Below are 22,018 nucleotides of genomic sequence, written 5' to 3'. Positions count from 1 at the left end.
TCATTTTTAATGAACATGACTTATGGGCATCCAGATCATTTGTATTTAATTCAATAATTATTTTTATATGCATTTTGAAAATCTGAAACTAAGTCAATATTAAAATGTCTATGACACCATCCCTCTCTTCCAGTACATCAGAGGCTAACAGAAAAGTGGATATGGACAACAGACGTCTTGGATAGAAAGGAAAAATTCTTCCTTAGTGGGATGCTCCAAATTCTACAGGCATTTTGTTAAGATAATTGTTTTTTTTTTTTAATAGATGTCAAGTGAACTTTAAAAGTGGATGTGAATTTGAGATCTCAGCCATAGAGTGACTCATGGTTATTAGTATATTTTACAACTTTATTCTTAATTTAAAATCATCTACAAAATTTAGTGAAAAATAATGAATTTTTCTGTTAGAATGATTTTTTGTAATAGCCTGGTTATGATGGTATTGAAATAAGAAGACCTGGAAACAATAAATTCATTAAGAGGAATTTTACATAGGTTGAGAAATAAAAAATTATCTACATACTCAGGATTAGAAGGTGGAAAGAGAAACTAAATAATTAAAGATACCTCATGTATTTAGGAAGAAGGTAGGTTTGTTGAATAATTCGATATGGAGATTAACATGGAGGTTGATGAAATTGCTAGGTCGGTTAAGCCACTGTGATGAGAGGGGTATCAATATTAGGAGAAGCAGATTTGAAAAGGGAATGGGAGCTAATGAGTTCAGTTTAAATATATGATTACCTGGAGGTGGTTGTGGAATTGCAGGTATATATACTGAATGGGTAGTTAGAAATAAGAGTCTGGTGCCCCAGAGTTTGAGGTGAAATATATAGATTTATGAAGACATAAAAAAAGAAAATTCCAAGGAAAAATAGTGAATAAGATCAACTAAGAGATGCATATGGGGGGAAAAGGTGATTCAAAATAGAACTGAAGGCAACACAAATGATCTGGGGATTAGGAGAAAAGAATTCAAATAGAAAATAAAACAGAAGTGTAAGATAAATAGAAGATTGTATAGTTATACTAATGAAAATAAAATAGAAATTCAGAGTGCAATATTAGTCAGCAATTTTAATACTACTCAGAGATCAGGTTAAATGAGAACAGAGAAAGTGATTATTGTGTTGGCAGTAATGAGTCAATTGCGAACATCTCCATTGTTTTCTCCAATAAGAAGCTTAGGAAGAGCCAGAGGGTCGAAATAATTTTAGGGAGCAAAATGTGAAATGAGGAAGGAAGTAGTATTGAACAACAGGAGGTTAGATGTGAAAGTCAGACTGTGAAGAAAGCTGAGTGCCGAAGAATTGATGCTTTTGAACTGTGGTGTTGGAGAAGACTCTTGAGAGTCCCTTGGACTGCAAGGAGATCCAACCAGTCCATTCTAAAGGAGATCAGTCCTGGGTATTCTTTGGAAGGACTGATGCTAAAGCTGAAACTCCAGTACTTTGGCCACCTCATGCGAAAAGTTGACTCATTGGAAAAGACTCTGATGCTGGGGGGATTGGGAGCAGGAGGAGAAGGGGACAACAGAGGATGAGATGGCTGGATGACATCACCGACTCGATGGACATGAGTTTGAGTGAACTCCGGGAGTTGTTGATGGACAGGGAGGTGTGGCGTGCTGCAATTCATGGGGTCTCAAAGAGTCGGACACGACTGAGCGACTGAACGGAACTGAGAATCATAATGGGAGAAGGCAATGGCAACCCGCTCGAGTACTCTTGTCTGGAAAATCCCATGGACAGAAGAGCCTGGTGGGCTGCAGTCCTTGGGGTCGCTAAAAGTCAGACACTACTGAGCAGCTTTACTTTCTCTTTTCACTTTCATGCCTTGGAGAAGGAAATGGCAACCCACTCCAGTGTTCTTGCCTGGGGAATCCCAGGGACGGGGGAGCCTGGTGGGCTGCCGCCTATGGGTCGCACAGAGTCGGACACGACTGATGTGACTTAGCAGCAGCAGCAGGATCATAATGAACACCTGACAAAGTTTCTGCCAACTCAGAAAAGTTGCCCCAGAGCAAAGGAGCTGGTGAGCAAAGATTGCTCATTATAGGAGACAAACGTTGGGTCTTTTTACCACTGTTTCCTTGGTAATTGAGCTGTTACATTTCTGAACGTTCACGTAGTTGCCTCAAAACTAGACAGACCTTAAATCAGCTAAGAATTTGAGGCTGCCATCTGGCTGCCCTCCTCCCTTGGGAAGCCAATCCTTTCTTTTTTTCTTTTCTTTTTTTTTTAATTGAAGTATAGTTGACATATAGTGTTAGTTTCAGGTGTACAGCAGAGTGATTCAGTTATGCTGCTGCTGCTGCTAAGTCGCTTCAGTCTTGTCTGACTCTGTGCGACCCCATAGACGGCAGCCCACCAGGCTCCTCCGTCCCTGGGATTCTCCAGGCAAGAACACTGGAGTGGGTTGCCATGTCCTTCTCCAATGCATGAAAGTGAAGAGTAAAAGTGAAGTCGCTCAGTCGTGTCCGACTCTTAGCAACCCCATGGACTGCAGCCTATAGGCTCCTCCACCCATGGGATTTTCCAGGCAAGAGTCCTGGAGTGGGTCGCCATTGCCTTCTCCAGATTCAGTTATACATATATACATATCCAAATAATGTATATATATTTCAGATTTTTTTCCCTTATATGTTGTTACAAAATAGTGAGTATAGTTCCATGTACTATATGGTAGGTCCTTGTTGGTTATCTGTTTTATATACAGTGGTTTGTGTATGTTAGTCCCAAACTCCTACTCACTTTTTCCCTTTGGTAACCATAACTTTGCTGTTTATGTCTGTGGGTCTATTTCTGTTTTGTATGTTAATTCATTTGTATCATTCCTTTAGGATCCACACATAAGTGGTATTATATATTTGTCTTTGTCTGACTTACTTCACTTACTATGATAATCTCTAGTTACACCTCTGTTGCTGTAAAAAGCATTATTTTATTCTAGTCTATGGCTGAGTAATATTCCATTGTATAAATATATCACTTCTTTATCCATTCATCTGTCAGTGGACATTTAGGTTGCTTCCATATCTTGAAAAGGCTGTCTTTTCTCCATTGTATATTCTCATCTCCTTTGTCATAGATTTGTTGATCTCCGGTGTGTACGGTTTATCTCTTGGCTTTCAATCTTGTTCCATTGACCTGTATTTCTGTTTTTGTGCCAGTACCATACTGTTTTCATTACTGTAGCTTTGTATAGTCTGAACTCAAGGACTCTGATCTTCTAAATATACTTTTCTTTCTCAAGATTGCTTTGGCTATTTAGGGGTCTTTCGTGTGTCCATACAAATTAAAAGAAATTTATTACAGATATGTGAAAAATGCCATTGGTAATTTGATAGGGATTGCATTGAATTTGTACATCGTCTCGGGTAGTATGGTCCTTTTAACAATGCTGATTCTTCCAATACAAGAACATGATATCTCTTTCCAAACATCTGTGTCATCTTCAATTACTTTCATCAGTGTCATATAGTTTTCAGAGTACAGGTCTGTTTGTCTCTTTAGGTAGTTTATCCCAAGGTATTTTATTCTTTTTAATGCAGTGGTATATAGAATGGTTTCCTTCATTTCTGTTTTATTGTTAGTGTTTAGAAAAGCAAAGATTTCTGTGCATTAATTTTGTATCCTGGGACTCTACCAAATTCATCGATGAGTTCTAGTAATTTTTTAGTAGCATCTTTAGCATTCTCCATGTATAGTATTGGTATCTATTGTCATCTGAGAACATAAGTGTTGAGCTCAAATTCTGGGGATCCAGACTTTCATTTCCATAAATACTTTCTAGTCTGAATACTTCCTGGCCCATACTGAAAGCAACGAACCTTCAACCCAACATATTATCTCCCAGTTCAGTTCAGCCGCTCAGTTGTGTCTGACTCTTTGCAACCCCATGAATAATAGCATGCCAGGCCTCCCTGTCCATCACCAACTCCCAGAGTTCACTCAGACTCACGTCCATCGAGTCAGTGATGCCATCCAGCCATCTCATCCTCTGTCGTCCCCTTCTGCTCCTGCCCCCAATCCCTCCCAGCATCAGAGTATTTCCCAATGAGTCGACTCTTCACATGAGGTGGCCAAAGTACTGGAGTTTCAGCTTTAGCATCATTCCTTCCAAAGAAATCCCAGGGCTGATCTCCTTCAGAATGGACTGGTTGGATCTCCTTGCAGTCCAAGGGACTCTCAAGAGTCTTCTCCAACACCACAGTTCAAAAGCATCAATTCTTCGGCACTCAGCCTTCTTCACAGTCCAACTTTCACATCCATACATGACTACTGGAAAAACCATAGACTTGACTAGACGGACCTTAGTCAGCAAGGTAATGTCTCTGCTTTTGAATATGCTATCTAGGTTGGTCATAACTTTTCTTCCAAGGAGGAAGCGTCTTTAATTTCATGGCTGCAGTCACCATCTGCAGTGATTTTGGAGCCCCAAATAATAAAGTCTGACACTGTTTCCACTGTTTCCCCATCTATTTGCCATGAAGTGTTGGGACCAGATGCCATGATCTTCGTTTTCTGAATGTTGAGCTGTAAGCCAACTTTTTCACTCTCCTCTTTCAATTTCATCAAGAGGCTTTTTAGTTCCTCTTCACTTTCTGCCCTAAGGGTGGTGTCATCTGTATATCTGAGGTTATTGATATTTCTCCCAGCAATCTTGGTTCCAGCTTGTGCTTCTTCCATGCAACTCTTTTTGAGAATACATTGTAACCCTTGCCAGTTTCACATTCCAGGGATGTTTTGCTTATGGGCTTTGTAGCCATCTATTTCAATCATAGGCTTCAAAGTTGATTCAGTGGTAAAGAATCCGTCTGCCAATGCAGAAGACCTGGGCTCTGTCCCTGGGTCCCATAAGATGCTCTGGACAGGGAAATGGCAATCCGCTCCAGTATTCTTGCCAGGGAAATCCATGGATGGAGGAGCTTACCAGGCTATACTCCATGAAGTCCGTAAAGAGTTCAAGGGAACTCAGAGACAAAATAAAATTCTGCCTCAGACCCCACTTTGCCCGCCTTCTAGCCTCAACCGTCCGAAAGCTGTCCCATCCCTCCCCCTAAACCTCCCCTTGCAACTCTAGACCCGCCTCTCCTCTCTGCCCTCCAGCCTCCCCCTTCTCCAGCCTCCCCCTTCTCCAGCCTCCCCCTTCTCCAGCCTCCCCCTTCTCCAGCCTCCCCCTTCTCCAGCCTCCCCCTTCTCCAGCCTCCCCCTTCTCCAGCCCCGCCCTTCTCCAGCCCCGCCCTTCTCCAGCCCCGCCCTTCTCCAGCCCCGCCCTTCTCCAGCCCAGTCCCTTCTCTCCGCCTTCTAACCTTTCCCCTCAGCCCCAGCCCAGCCACGCCCCTCTGAGACCGAGTACCCAATCCCCGCCTCTCTCGGCAAATCCCGCGAGCCATATCCAGTCAACCGACTTCCCTGAGGCGAGGCCGGCCAGGCGATGTTATCTCCCCTGCTACTCCTCACAGGGTTGGGCCAGCTGGCCTCTGCGGGCCATCGTAAGTGAGGATCTGCTGGAGAGGAAGGGGCCCCATCATCACAGTGTCCCTTGGTGCGGTGGTGGAGGGCGTTGTCCTCCTGGCCCCAGAAGCCCAGGTCGGGGAGAGCCAGGATTTGGCTGAAGTCCTGCCCAGTTTCAGGGTTTTGCCAGGCCCGTTGGTCGGAGGGCTCAGAGCAGGACTGGGATAGTTGTCCCTCACTCCCAGACGGGGACACAGGTCTTCTAGGGAGGCGGCATGGGGGTGGAGGTAGGGAGAGGATCCTGGATGGGGTCCAGTGGACCTCTTCTTAAAACCCTACACAGTATGATATTTTGGGGTGTGTGTTTGTGTGTGTGTGTGTGTGTGTGCACTCACGCGCGCGTATGTCTGCACGAGCGCACATGAGTGCAGACACGCCCACTGGGGCTTGGAATATCCACAAGTGATGTGATAGGAGAGGACAAGTAAGAAAGGATGCGGTCATGCCCTGGGGAATGTTCACTCTTGTTTTCCTTACTGCAGACTCTGAAACAGCACGTCTACAAATTACAGTGCCACGGAAGATTGAGACAAACACCAAAGATGGCAGTATTTCAGAAACGCATGTAATTAACAAATCACTTTAAAATAAAGAGTTTTATTTTTAATAGAGTGCAAGACCCCAACTGATGCATGCCTTCATGACATTTTGTATTCTACCAAGATTGTGTTCAACAGACCTTTTGTCTGAGGAGAACAAGTTCTTTCTTTTCATTTCTCAAGTAAATATAAACCTTATGAAACAATTTTAAAATACAGATACAAAGAAAAGAAATGCCTTGAATTCGTATCACACAAAAAGGAATCTATGATCTACTAAATTTTCTTTTTAAATATATCATATATGTAAATGAAGCCATACAAATATTTAACTTGTAGCATGATTTTAAGATAACAGTATATAAATAATATCTTCATGCCTGTACTTAACATATATGTGCATATGTGTATCTTTGCAAAAATGAAAGTAATGTAATTTTTTTTCTGACTAACATGGTAAAGGGTGTCCCTTATGTACTTTGTAAAATGAAATCTAGGCAGTGCAGAGACTTGTTAAGAAAGTGAATGGCTATCTCACTTTCTAAAGGCAGTAAATTTGAAGGAAGTTTTAGAGATATGCATACACACATGCACATAAATTTTTAATGAGCGTGTATGACAGTTGTAGTTGGCTTTTCCTTTTATGGGTAGAGTTAGGAGTTAATTTTATGATAATTACTAACAGCCCAGTCATTATTTTTCTTATATGTAACATCATAAAATGTTTCAAATTATAGACAGCTAAATAGTGTCATTTCTTGTTTTTCTTGGAGATGGTCTTGATCCCTGTCTCCCTGTCTCCCAGTGTCACAAACCTCCGTCCATAGTTCATTAGGCACTCTGTCTATCAAATCTAGTCCCTTAAATCTATTTTTCACTTCCACTGTGTAATCATAAAGGATTTGATTTAGGTCATACCTGGATGGTCTAGTGGTTTCCCCCACTTTCTTCAATTTAGGTCTGAATTTGTAAATAAGGAGTTCATGATCTGAGCCATAGTCAGCTCACAGTCTTGTTTTTGCTGATGTTATAGAGCTTCTGCATCTGTGGCTGCAAAGAATATAATCAGTCTGATGTCACTGTTGGCCATCTGATGATGTTCATTTGTAGAGTCTTCTCTTGTTGTTGGAAGAGGGTGTTTGCTATGACCAGTGCATTCTCTTGGCAAAACTCAGTTAGCCTTTGCCCTGCTTCATTCTCTACTCCAAGGCCAAATTTGTCTGTTACTTCAGGTGTTTCTTGAATTACTACTTTTGCATTCCAGTCCCCTATAATGAAAAGGACATCTTTTTTGGGTGTTAGTTTTAAATGGTCTTGTACATCTTCATAGAACTGTTCAACTTCAGCTTCTTCAGTGTTACTGGTCGGGGCATAGACTTGGATCACTGTGATATTGCTGATATTGTTTGCCATGAAAATGAACAGAGATCGTTCTGTCGTTTATGAGAGTGCATCCAAGTACTGCATTCCAGACTCTTGCTGACTATGATGGCTGCTCCATTTCTTCCAAGGGATTCCTGCCCACAGTTGCAGATATAATGGTCTTCTGAGTTAAATACACCCATTCCAGTCCATTTTAGTTTGATGATTCCTAGAATGTCATTCCAATCCCAAAGAGAGGCAATGCCAAAGAATGCTCAAACTACTGTACAATTGCACTCATCTCACATATTAGTAAAGTAATGCCAAAAATTCTCCAAGCCAGACTTCAGCAATATGTGAACTGTGAACTTCCAGATGTTCAAGCTGGTTTTAGAAAAGGCAGAGGAACCAGAGATCAAATTGCCAACATCTGCTGGATCATGGGAAAAGCAAGAGAGTTCCAGAAAAACATCTATTTCTGCCTTATTGACTATGACAAAGCCTTTGACCATGTGGATCACAATAAACTGTAGAAAATTCTGAGAGAGATGGAATACAGGACCACCTGACCTGCCTCTTGAGAAATCTGTATGCAGGTCAGGAAGCAACAGTTAGAACTGGACATGGAACAACAGACTGGTTCCAAATAGGAAAAGGAGTACGACAAGGCTGTAAGTTGTCACTCTGCTTATTTAACTTCTATGCAGAGTACATCATGAGAAACGCTGGGCTGGAAGAAACACAGGCTGGAATCAAGATTGCCGGGAGAAATATCAATAACCTCAGATATGCAGATGACACCACCCTGAGGGCAGAAAGTGAAGAGGAACTAAAAAGCCTCTTGATGAAAGTAAAAGAGGAAAGTGAAAAAGTTGGCTTACAGATCAACATTCAGAAAACGAAGATCATGGCATCTGGTCCCAACACTTCATGGCAAATAGATGGGGAAACAGTGGAAACAGTGTCAGACTTTATTATTTGGGGCTCCAAAATCGCTGCAGATGGTGACTGCAGCCATGAAATTAAAAGACACTTACTCCTGGAAGAAAAGTTATGACCAACCTAGATAGAATATTCAAAATCAGAGACATTACCCTGCCTACGAAGGTCCATTTAGTCAAGGCTATGGTTTTTCCAGTAGTCATGTATGGATGTGAGAGTTGGACTGTGAAGCAAGCTGAGCGCTGAAGAATTGATGCTTTTGAACTGTGGTGTTGGAGAAGACTCTTGAGAGTCCCTTGGACTGCAAGGAGATCCAACCAGTCCATTCTGAAGGAGATCAGCCCTGGGATATCTTTGGAAGGAATGATGCTAAAGCTGAAACTCCAGTACTTTGGCCACCTCATGTGAAGAGTTGACTCATTGGAAAAGACTCTGATGCTGGGAGGGATTGGGGGCAGGAGCAGAAGGGGACGACAGAGGATGAGATGGCTGGATGGCATCACTGACTCGATGGACGTGAGTCTGAGTGAACTCTGGGAATTGGTGATGGACAGGGAGGCCTGGCATGCTGCGATTCATGGGGTTGCAAAGAGTCAGATGCGAGTGAGCGAGTGAACTGAACTGAACTGAGAATTTCAGCATTCACTCTTGGATCTCCTGTTTGACCACTTCCAACTTGCCTTGATTCATGGACCTAACATTCCAGGTTCATATGCAGTGTTGCTCTTTATGGCATTGGACCTTCTCTCCATCACCAGTCACATACACAACAGGGTGTTGTTTTTGGTATGCCTCCATCCCTTCATTCTTTTTGAAAAAGAAATGCAGAAAGGTAAAATGGCTGTCTGAGGAGCCCTTACAAATAGCTGTGAGAAGAAGAGAAGTGAAAAGCAAAGGAGAAAAGGAAAAATATAAGCATCTTAATACAGAGTTTCAAAGATTAGCAAAGAAAGATAAGAAAGTCATCCTCAGCAACCAATGCAAAGAAATAGAGGAAAACAATAGAATGGGAAAGACTGGAGATCTCTTCAAGAAAATTAAAGACAGCAAGGGAACATTTCAGGCAAAGATGGGCTCAATAAAGGACCGAAATAGTATGGGCCTAGCAGAAGTAGAAGATATTAAGAGGTGACAAGAATACACAGAAGAACTGTGCAAGAAAGATCTTCACGACCCAGATAATCATGATGGTGTGATCATTTACCTAGAGCCAGACATCCTGGAATGTGAAGTCAAGTGGGCCTTGAGAAGCATCACTATGAACAAAGCTAGTGGAGGTGATGAAATTCCAGTTGAGCTATTTCAAATTCTGAAAGATGATGCTGTGAAAGTGCTGCACCTAATATGCCAGCAAATTTGGAAAACCCAGCCATGGCCACAGCACTGGGAAAGTCAGTTTCCATTCGAATCTCAAAGAAAGGCAATGTCAAAGAATGCTCAAACTACTGCACAATTGCACTCATCTCACATGCTGGTAGGTTAATGCTCAAAATTCTCCAAGCCAAGCTTCAGAAGTATGTGAACCGTGAACTTCCAGATTTTTAAGCAGTTTTTAGAAAACACAGAGGAACCAAAATGAAGTTGCCAACATCCGTTGGATCATCGAAAAAGGAAGAGAGTTCCAGAAAAACATCTATTTCTGCTTTATTGACTATGCCAAAGCCTTTGATTATGGGATCACAATAAACGGGAAAATTCTGAAAGAGATGGGAATACCAGACCACCTGACCTGCCTCTTGAGAAACCTGTATGCGGGTCAAGAAGCAACAGGTAGAACTGGACATGGAACAGTGGACTATTTCCCAATAGGAAAAGGAGTATGTCAAGGCTGTATATTGTCCCCCTGCTTATTTGACTTATATGCAGAGTACATCATGAGAACACTGGGCTGGATGAAGCTCAAGTTGGAATCAAGATTGCCAGGAGAAATCAATAACCTCAGATATTCAGATGACACCGCCCTTATGGCAGAAAGTGAAGAAGAACTAAAATGCCTCTTGATGACAGTGACAGAGGAGAGTGAAAAAGTTGGCTTAAAACTCAACATTCATAAAACTAAGACGATGGCATCTGGTCCCATCACTTCATAGGAAATAGATGGAGAAACAGTGGAAACAGTGGCTGGCCCTGTTTTGGGGGGCTCCAAAATCACTGCAGATGGTGATTGCAGCCATGAAATTAAAAGACAATTAGTCCTTCGAAGGAAAGTTATGACCAACTTAGACAACAAATTAAAAAACAGAGACATTACTTTGTCAATAAAAGCCCATCTAGTCAAGGCTATGGTTTTTCCAATGGTCATGTATGTATGTGAGAGTTGGACTATAAAGAAAGCTGAGAGCTGAAGAATTGATGCTTTTGAACTGTGGTTTTGGAGAAGACTCTTGAGAGTCCCTTGGACTGCAAGGAGATCCAACCAGTCCATCCTAAAGGATATCAGTCCTGGGTGTTCTTTGGAAGGACTAATGTGAACCTTAACTCCAGTACTTTACCCACCTAATGTGAAGAGTTGACTCATTTGAAAAGACCCTGATGCTGGGGAAGATGAGGGCAGGAGGAGAAAAGGACGACAGAGGATGAAATGGCTGGATGGCATCACCAACTCAATGGACATGTGTTTGGGTGAACTCTGGGAGTTGGTGATGGACAGGGAGGCCTGGCGTGCAGTTCATTGGGTCTCGAAGAGTTGGACACGACTCAGTGACTGAACTGAAAATAGTTTCATAAACCTTCCTCAATAGAATCAAGGGTCAAGCCACTGTAAAAAATTGTTGATAAATAATGCAAAATGTCTAGCAGAATAGTTGCATTATGTTTGACTCTTCTTCACAAAAATAGTGATACCTATTGACCTGAGGCCTCTCCAGGTCTCCTCTTCAATCTTCTTATCTTTGCTCTAGTGAACATCCTCAATGAATGTTTCACGTCTAACGGGTGTTTTTCAGCTAAGCCTTAACAAGAGATTGTGCATCTGTATATCAACTGTTTGAATCATTTGGATTAGTTGTCAGTCTTTTTCTGGTTTTGACTTCTCTTTTAATAAGAATTAACTGCTTTGGATAGGAAGCACTTTGTTTTCCAGAAGGCAAAAGTTTTGATGTTAAAACACAGGGATGGGATAGAAATCAGATTACAAATCCAGTAGCAAGATCTGAGAGGAAGGTACTCAAAATTTTGTTAAATTAAAAACTGTGTTAGACATTGGGGTAGGTTTTATAGACTGGGTGGTTTACTTCTGACTGGCTCACTTTGTGGCACCAAGAAACACCAGAGATTATATATGTATAAAAGCTATTGCATCCCCAAAATGATCATCAGGAGACACTGAAATGTTCAGGAGAGTATAATGTACACTGGGAAAACGCTTCCAAAAGAAAGCATGAGGCTCCATGATAATAGCAGGAAAAAGAGAGCATTTGCTACACACACACGCATGCACACACACACACACCCAATATTATGAGATAAACATCCGTTACTTTAAAATATTCATTTCTCAAGGAACATATAACGTTTCTAAATTTCTATGAATTTAATACAATGTCATACCATATATAATATGAAAACTGATGGCACAGCAGAGAGAAATTTTCAAATGCATTTCCATAGACAGACCTTTAAATTTTTTCTCACATGTTGATTGGCCAATGTTAAAATTCTTCATGTGGGGAAGGAACATTTGAGCAAGAAAAAAAAAAAACATTGAAGAATAAAGTGACCCCAATGAAGTTTTCCCCTTTCTGCTCTTTGTTTAGACACACTGGACTTTATGGATATCGCATATGAGGGTTTTATATAAAGATAAAAGCTATGTTGCAGAAAGAAAAAGAGGATTCAAGTAAGTATCAGGAATCCAGGAAGCTTCCCCTGTGAGCTAGCTCCATGTGAGCCTGTGCTCTGGGAATACGTGGAGACTCTGGCTTTAAAATCACAAGATTTATAGGAGGAATCCTGGCTTTGGGAGACCTCCTTACAAAGCTTTCAGTGACCTCTTAAGTAACCAAGTTAGCCTTTTTGAACTAGTTAGGGAAACACAACAGAAGCTAACCTTGGCCAGGGGGGTTTTTACTGTCAACTGCATCAATTTTTTATTATTATTATATTTTTTTTACTTTATTTTGCTTTACAATACTGTATTGGTTTTGCCATATATTAACATGAATCCGCCATGGGTGTACATGAGTTCCCAATCCTGAACCCGCTTCCCACCTCCCACCGCATATCATCTCTCTGGATCATCCCCGTGCACCAGCATCAATTTTAAGTCTCAATGCCCTTGTTTTAGCCAAGAGTCAGAAACATCCAAACTTGTCACTATTTCCAGAAACAGAACTTAAACATTTTTAATATAAATCTATTCATTTTAATTGGAGGCTAATCTCTTTATAATATTACATTGGTTTTGTCATACATCGACATGAATCTGCCACGGGTGTACACGTGTTCCCCATTCTGAACCCCTCTCCCACCTCCCTCCCTAGGAACTTTTCTAACCAAGCTGCACGTATGCTCTGTGTCCATTTTAAATAATGCTTCTGAAGAAGACTTCTTATACTTTTCAAGAATATATGATGTCATTTAATGAAATACCACAGCAAGGAAAATAAATAAATGAAAAACATATAGGGATAGAATAGCACTGATTATCTGGGAACAGTACAGTTAGGTTAAAACTTAACAAAAAGACTGAGAAATGTATTTGAAAATTTAAAAATATATTTGTATGTGGTTCTTGAGTTGATGGAGAGATCATAAACTGTAACCAATATTAAATAATAAACAATGAATGAGAATGAAAAAATTGCAGAGAAAAACTTAAATCATGCTCTGAAGTTCATATAATAGCATAATATATACTCCTATCCCCTAATAAATAGGTGACAATAAATGGTTGGAAATTTAAAAATAGAGAAATAACTATATCCTTAAAATTCTTACAGATTCTCCTTCAATGAAGAGGTAGAATTAATGAAAAAATACATAAACTGAAGTAGCTCAGATTCCCAATGTCAAAAGTTGATTTCTGAGAAGCAGGTAAAACAAAACATTTGGTGAGATAGACTAAAGAAAATGAGAAGGACGAGATGTATGTTAGAAGTGAGACTCACACAAATGTGAACTGGCCAATAGAATATGAATTCCAGATATCATCCTTTAGTAGAACTGCCTTTTAGCTTTCTGAATGGTGCCTTTAGGTGAACATCAGATTTTAGTGTAATTTTAGTTTTATCTTAGAAAGAAACTTGCTTTGTATTCTTTAATTTTCCTTTTATTTTCTCTGGCAACTGCAAAGTAAGGAAAGATCAGAAAACTCAAATTTCTTCAAAGTTTACTCAACATTTCTAAATCTAACATTTTAAGTGAAAATTTGTTTATGAGACTTTAATGCTAATAACTAATGCTCTTACATTTGCAGTAGATTTATAATCCTAGATTTTATGTAACTTGGATTATGATTAACCCTGTCAGATGTTCCAAGATTGAAGAAAAATAACTGTAATTGTATATCTATGTAGAAGTGGAGATAATATAGTTTGTTTTTGTTGTTTTTAGTCTCTTAGACATTTCTGACTGTTTTGAGACTCCATGGACTGTGGCCTGCCAGGTTCCTGTCCATGTGATTTCACAGACAAGAATACTGGATTTGGTTGTCATTTCCTTCTCCAGTATACATAATTTTGATACATGATATCATCCCTGTTTATATGAAAGAGTACATATTTTTCAAAATTAGGACTTTCGACTTTCAGAGATTTGAACTATCTAATAATTACTTTTTCTCTGAATCCTTTGCTATAGGTCTCCTATTCCATCCAAATTGACAAGAAAACATACACTTTCCCACTTGAAAAACAGTAAGTGGACATTCTTCTTTTCATAGAGTTGTTTTTAGTTTCTTAAGTTTTTAATGGCTTCCTATAACTGAGTCTACATTAAAGCCTAAACATTCAAAAGCATGAGTATTTTATTTAACATGTTAAGTCTTCTTGTTAAATCATGTCAGATTAGACTTTTGAGTCATTATCATTAGATCTTAAGTCTAATATTCAGATTCAACTATAATGATATAAATATTAGAGCATATGAAATACATGCACATCATTTTATGTAACTCCTTACATTTAATTACATTACAATTGTAAATGAACTAATGTTATCTGCCCATAATTCAGTTTGTTTGTTTCATGTCATTTTACATAATTATGTGACTTTATGCATTTTGTTTAATGTTACACTCTCAGTTTGTCTCATTTTGCTATAGTGTATACTTTAAATGTCTTCAGATTTCTGCTTTCATTCTGTGAGGAAACCAACATCAATATCCTGTGTGTATCACTCCATGATTTTCAAATCTAAATTTCATCTTTATCTGAAATAAAACATACAGAAACCTACCCAAAAAAGGATTTCTTTGCTCAAATGCAAATTGTCTTCTGCAAGTGTCTTATTTAATAACAGCATATATATTCTTTCTCTGTATGTATATTTTCACTCATTTATAGTAGTGAGAATGCATGGTATATAGTATTGATGGGTAATGCGGTTATTTCCAGGGATTGTCACTATAGACTCTGACAAGAAGCATCCTCATCCACGTATTTTTATAACATTGAGATTTTGTTATATAACAGACTTGGTATAAATTAATGGACTTCTGTATCAAGAAGGATGAATGCTAAAAATAGTCATCAGTTCAGTTCAGTTCAGTCGCTCAGTCGTGTCCGACTCTTTGTGACCCCATGAGTCGCAGCACGCCGGGCCTCCCTGTCCATAACCAACTCCCGGAGTTCACTCAGACTCACATCCATCGAGTCAGTGATGCCATCCAGCCATCTCATCCACTGTCGTGCCCTTCTCCTCCTGCCTCCAATCCCTCCCAGCATCAGAGTCTTTACCAGTGAGTCAACTCTTCGCATGAGTTGGCCAAAGTACTGGAGTTTCAGCTCCAGCATCATTCCCTCCAAAGAAATCCCAGGGCTGACCTCCTTCAGAATGGACTGGTTGGATCTCCTTGCAGTCCAAGGGACTCTCAAGAGTCTTCTCCAACACCACAGTTCAAAAGCATCTATTCTTTGGCAATCAGCTTTCTTCACAGTCCAACTCTCACATCCATACATGACCACTGGAAAAACCATAGTCCTGACTAGACGGACCTTTGTTGGCAAAGTGATGTCTCTGCTGTTCAATATGCTATCTAGTTTGGTCATAACTTTTCTTCCAAGGAGTAAGTGTCTTTTAATTTCATGGCTGCAATCACCATCTGCAGTGATTTTGGAGCCCCCCAAAAATAAAGTCTGACACTGTTTCCACTGTTTCCCCATATATTTTCCATGAAGTGATGGGACCAGATAACAGTAATAATAATAAAGACAAGAACAACAGTAACTGACATTTACTGAGCAAGTACCATTTTCCAAGTGCATTTCTAGCGATTTGCATGTTGCTGAGTCACGTATGACTCTTTGGTACTTCATAGACTGCAGCATCAATCTGTATCATTACAGTGCCCACACCTGCGTCTGGTCATTCTGGTTCTTGTTTTCTCTTATATACATAACACGCTATCAGAAAGAAAGGTAGACAATGGAGAGATGAACCCACTTCAGGTCAGTTCAGTCCCTCAGTCTTGTCTGACTCTTTGCAACCCCGTGGACTGCAGAACGCCAGGCCTCCCTGTCCATCATCAACTCCCAGAACTTACTCAAACTCATGCCATCCAACCATCTTATCATCTGTCACCCCCTTCTCCTCCTGCCTTCGATCTTCCCCAGCATCAGGGTCTTCTCCAATAAATCCATTCTTTGCATCAGGTGGCCAAATTATTGGAGCTTCAGCTTCAGCATCAGTCCTTCCAGTCAATATTCAGGACTGATTTCCTTTAGGATTGAATGGGTTGATCTTCTTGCAGTCCAAGGAGCCCATTTCATTTTTGCATATTTAAGCTTATAAAGTGGAAAGTAATGTTTTTCTTAAATGTCATAACTCTGGAAGTTACTTTTATTAATGCTGTTATTAAAACAAAGTTTATTGTTTTGGTTGAATTAGGTCATTTTTAGACTCTAATCTCCTGGTGTATTCATACAACAAATCGGGGGTGTTATATCCAGATTCTTCATTTATAAAGGTAAATTTTACTTTATGTTTTGTAGATTTTTATCCTTTTGTGGTAAAGGTATCATTGGTGAGAAGAATGAGCCTCCCTTATGCTCAGCCAGATTGTTGGGCAAGCAGATTGATCACAAACCTAAACATAATGTGGCTGTTGCTATGAAAACATGTTGAATAGAATGAGCATTGTAGAATGTGAAACTCAGGAATCACTTAATTGAAAAGGTCATTTACATTCACTGGAAGTAGTTGTAGGAACTTGAGAGGAGAAAGAAGTGGGGAAAGGAACTCAGAAGCCTCTAAACACAGGGAGAATTTTTGTTGACGGTGTCATAGGAGCTGAGCAGTGGAGGGAACAGTGGAAACCACTTCACAGAAAGAGCACAGAAAAATAAAGCTGCTATAGCATATGGAGTACTAAATCCTAATATGTTTACATGAAAACCACAGAAATTTGAATTATATCCCCCAATGCAGATAAGAGTCAAAAAAGGTTTAAAAGAATATGAAGAAGTTAGCTTTAGTCTAAGATATGTAGTTTGCCAGAATAGATGATGAAGATACGAATGCAAGTGTTTGTTCAAATTCTGTTGCTGTGCTACGATTCAGAGAGAATGATATTTAAAATATGGTAACCGGTACAACATTTCTCTTTCTCACCATCTGCAAGTAGAAAGTAGGACAGAATTCATGAGACACTTGGTTTCAGACATTAGACAGTTAAAAGAAAAATCAGGAATTCTTCCTCTGACAGAAAGGAAGCACAGAGGGTGAGTATCACATTGAACTTGGTCCTCTGACCAGGAATAATGTCTTAACTATGGTACAAGAGTTGAATCAAATAGGACTTCTTATGAGTTTGGATTTTCTGAATTATAGGGTAACGTATTCAGTCATTCACCACTAAGGATAATGTTAGAAATAGGTTTGGGGTTTTTGTGTGTGTGTGTGTTTTTTTTTTAATATGGTCTTTACAAAGTTAAGGAAATTCACTGTTCCTAGATTGGTAAGAATCTGTTTGTTTTTCTGCCCCATGATGGGGAATGTAATTAATTGTATAAGATGTCTTTTCTGTATTAGTTGATATGATCATATGATGTTGAGATAGTGTATTGCTTTGACTGATTTTCAAATATTGATACAATACCTAGAAAATACCTTTCATACCTATAAAAATCCAAACTTGGTCTTGTATGAAATTTTTATTTGTGCCTGGATTTGACTTGCTAACAATTTCTTGAGAATTTTTGGGGCCTAATTTCATGAAAAATATTGGTCTATGATTTTCTTTTTTTGTAGTGACTTTGTCTAATTTTTAGATTAGAGTGATACTGTCTGTCTGTGAAGTCGCTCAGCCATGTCCGACTCTTTGTGACCCCATAGACTATAGCCTGTCAGGCTCCTCTGTCCATGGGATTTTCCAGGTAAGAGCTCTGGAGTGGATTGCCATTTCTTTCTCCAGGGGATCTTCCCAACCCAGGAATCGAATCCGGGTCTCCCACATTGCAGGCAGATGCTTTACCATCTGAGCCACCAGGGAAGCGCAAATACATCAAAAAGGAATGCATTCTCTCTTGTTTTTCAGGAGGACATTGCATAAATACTTGTTAATTCTTAAGGTACTTGGTAAAATTCTACAGTGAAATCCCTGGGCTTTGGGATTTTGCATGTGTGTGTGTTGGGAGCTATTAAATTAGCAGTTCAATTTGTTTAATAGTCATAGGCAATTTTATTTGTCTTTTTTTTTTGATTGCTTTGGTAGGTTCTAGTTTTTTAAGTAATTGGTCTGTTTCATCTCAGCGGCATTTCTGCATGGAATTTTGTAATAGTCTTTATTATTCTTTTAATGACTTACAGGAGCTTTAGTGATGTGTTGGTTCATTTCAGTCATTGATGATATGTGACTCCTCTTTTCTAACTGTCAGTCTTACTAGAGATTTTTCAATTTATTGCACATATCAAAGAACCGACTGTTTCTTGCTTTGATTTTCTTTGCTGTTATCTTATTTTCAATGTCACAGCTTTTTGCTGTATTTCTTTTCTCCCTGATACCTTGCTGCAGGTTTATTTTGCTCTTCTTATTCTAATATGTTAAGGACAAAACTTAATAGGTGACCATCCATCTGGAAAAGATTGAGGGAAAGAGAAGGCTTAATGTCATTTGAATCAGGAAATGTGATACCTCAGCCTTATCAAGATTATGGCCTATTTGGATTTGTGTGTGTGTGTTTGTGTGTGGATACATAAGAATTTCAGGATCATTTTTTCTGGTTCTGTGAAAAATGCTGTTGGATATTGTGTAGGAATCACATTGAATTTGTAGATTGCTTTAGGTGGTATGGGAATTATGACCATAAGAATTCCCCCAATCCATGATCATTGGATCTCTTTCCATTGTGTCATAATTTCTTTCCTCAGTGTACTATAGGTTTAGAGTACAGGTCTTTTTCTTCCTTGGTTTAATTTAATCAAAAATATTTTATTCTTTTGGATGCTATTGTAAGTGGAATTGTTTTGTTAATTTCTCTTTCTGACAGTTTGTTAGTTTGTAGAAACACAAATGATTTTTGTATGTTAAATTTATACTGTGTAGCATTGCTCAATTTACTAATATTTTTCTTCTTTAACCTATGTAGTAATTGCTTTTATTACTTGAATTTTGAATGTGGAACCTCCTTTGCATATCTGGGATAAATCCCACTTGGTTTTGGTTTACAATTTTTAAATTTATTGTTGATTTTTATTTCCTAATATGATGTTGAGAATCTTTGCATATATGCTCATGAGAGATTTTAATGTGTACCTCTTTTTTTTTTTTAAGTATCATTGGTTGTTTTGCTTTTGGTATAATATTGGCCCACATAGCATGCATTAGAAGAATTTGTTCTGTTTCTATATTTTGAAGGAATGTATAGAGATTTGATATGGTTTACGCAAATGTTTGGCAGAATTCAGCAGTGACAACATCTGGGCCTGCTTGCTGCTTTGCAATTTGGCAAGTGATCAATATTATTCAACTTCTTTAAGAGAATCAGACTAGTCAGATTGTCTATTTCCTCTTACATGAGGTTTGACAAATGGTGTGTTTCAAATAGTTGGACCATTTTATCCAGGATTTAAAATTGGTGGACATAGAGTTGTTTATCTCATTCCTTTATTATTCTTTTAGTGTACATGAGGCTATAGTTAAGATACTTCTTTTATACTACTGATATCAGTAATTAGTATCATCTCTCTTAGCACACCTGGAAAGAGGTTTATCAATTCTAAATATTTCTTTTCTGTTGCTTACTTTGGATTTAACTTGCTTTTCTTTTTTTCTAGTTTCCAAAGTGGAAACTTTAATTACTATCCCATAACTCCTTTAAGATTTGATCACTTTCTACTGTCTTCCTTTGCTCCTTTGATCTGTTGGAGTTGAATTGAGTCTTTCTTCTGTCTGATGTAATCTGCTGCTGAAGACTTCTACTGAATTTTTTCAGCTCAGTCATTATGGCTTCCCTGGTGGTTTAGTGGTAAAGAACCTGCCAATGCAGGGGACGGGTTCAATTTATGAGTTAAGAAAACTCCTTGCAGAAGAAAATGGCAATCCACTCCAGTATTCTCATCTGGAAAGTCCCATGGGCAGAAGAGTCAGGTGGGCTACAGTCTTTGGGGTAGTGAAAGAGTTTGACATGACTTGGCAACTAAACAACAACAGCAATTATTCTACAGCTCCATGATTTCTGTTTGATACTTTTAATATTTTATCTGGTTGTGTTTTTTTTATTTTCAAACTCTCACTTGGTTCCTGCATTGTTCTCCTAACTTCAATGAGCATCTTTATGGGAACATCTTTATTTTTAATTTTTTATTAGGTACATTAATTTTATTTCTCTAGTGTCAATTCAGCCTGTACCTTGTTCCTTTGTTTGAGATATCATTTCCTTGTTCCTCATTTTACTTAACACTCTACACTGGTGTCTGCTTATTAGGAAAGCAGTCCCCTCACAGGGTTTTCATGAGTGGCCGTGTCCAGAAGGACACCCCCACAAACCAGCCCGGCCAGTGATTCGGGGGTCCTCTACCAGCTGTTCTTCTCTTCAGGTAGAAGTAGACCTCGGGGGTTTCCTTGCACTGGCTCTGTCTCAGAAGGTATGCTCACTGTTCTCTGTCATCCCAGGTCAGTGCCTCTGTTCTCCCACAGACTGTACCGTGGCTATAGTACTGCAAGATCTGAGAAGCCAGATGCTGGTCCTTGGGGCAGTATTGGTGAAGTGGGAGCACTGCATTCAATCCGTCCACTATTGTCTCCTGCCATGGAGGCAGAGAGGTGGGATTTTTCTTCTTCTCACTCTGTAATGAGTGTGAACAAGCAGGGAAGGGAGTCAGTGGTGTCAAGTAACCCAAGCCACCATCTCCATTGTGCTCTCGTTGACTAGACTGCCCAGGTTTGGTGACCCTGTTGCTTGGGTCTTCTCCTCAAAAACACTGGGGTACTGTTTGCTTGAACAACACCTTCTCCTGCCCTGGTCAATCTGGAAGCTAGATTATCTCTTTCTAATCTAATCGAATCTCTGGGGCGGACTCTCTGGTGAACAGGCATCCCAAATCTCCCTACTGGCTTTGGTGCATCTGATGTTGCATTCACCAAAAGATGTGCACGAGCCAGTCTGTTATTTCATGGTCTCTCACAGATGGAATTGGTGCATTGATTGCTACTCACTTGGTGTATTTGTTGAAGGATGGCAGATCCAGGGATTTCTAAATCACTGTCTTTTGACCAGGATTAAGCCTTTATTTCTTTGAATATTTTTTCTACTCTGCTAATTCTTTCTGGTACTCCTTCATGGATTCTGACATATATTTTTAAAAATTGGTAATGTTCCATGTGTTCTTGAAACTCTATTTATTTTCTTAATTTTCCTGTGATTTATATATTGGGTAAATTTTTTTCTTTTCCGTCTTTTTTTTTTGTTTCATATGTGATATTATACATGTTTCAATGCTATCCTCCCAAATCATCCCATCCTCTCCCTCTCCCACAGAGTCCAAAAGACTGTTCTATGCATCTGTGTCTCTTTCATTTATGCATCTGTCTCAGGTTCACTGATTCCATCCCTTGCCATCTGCACTCTGTGTTTGTTCCTACCCAGTTTGGGTTGTTTTCTTTGTTTGGGTTTTTTTTTAAATTATATTATGTTTCTAATTTCTTAGTTGTTATTTTTAATAGCTTCTATTTCATTTCCGAAATTTCCTTATTCTTTCAGTTGTTTCAGGATGCTTTTAAAATGTTCATTGAATGAGTATTTTTACAGCTGCTTTATTTTTTTTTTTTTTTTGAACATCTTTCTGGGTCATCCCCATGCACCAGCCCCAAGCATGCTGCATCCTGCGTCAGACATAGACTGGCGATTCAATTCTTACATGATAGTATACATGTTAGAATGTCATTCTCCCAAATCATCCCACCCTCTCCCTCTCCCTCTGAGTCCAAAAGTCCGTTATACACATCTGTGTCTCTTTCCCTGTCTTGCATACAGGGTCGTCATTGCCATCTTCCTAAAT

General features: G+C 39.3%; 1 protein-coding gene across 1 annotated transcript in view; it reads left to right on the top strand.

The window, feature by feature from the left end:
- The first annotated feature begins 5,439 nt into the window (after positions 1–5,439).
- The window catches only part of LOC138430925 (A disintegrin and metallopeptidase domain 3-like), a 100,793-nt gene continuing 84,214 nt past the window's right edge, over positions 5,440–22,018 (top strand). Inside the window, exons 1-4 of the mRNA XM_069572947.2 lie at positions 5,440–5,497; positions 6,002–6,084; positions 14,162–14,217; positions 16,409–16,487. Of these exons, the coding sequence (XP_069429048.2) occupies positions 5,440–5,497; positions 6,002–6,084; positions 14,162–14,217; positions 16,409–16,487 (276 nt within the window). The remainder of the gene's footprint in view (positions 5,498–6,001; positions 6,085–14,161; positions 14,218–16,408; positions 16,488–22,018) is intronic.

The sequence above is a fragment of the Ovis canadensis genome, chromosome 26 (genome assembly GCF_042477335.2).
Source record: "Ovis canadensis isolate MfBH-ARS-UI-01 breed Bighorn chromosome 26, ARS-UI_OviCan_v2, whole genome shotgun sequence".
Lineage (NCBI taxonomy): Eukaryota > Metazoa > Chordata > Mammalia > Artiodactyla > Bovidae > Ovis > Ovis canadensis.
Note: the sequence above shows the minus strand (reverse complement) of the source record. Positions and strands in the feature narration are given on the sequence as shown.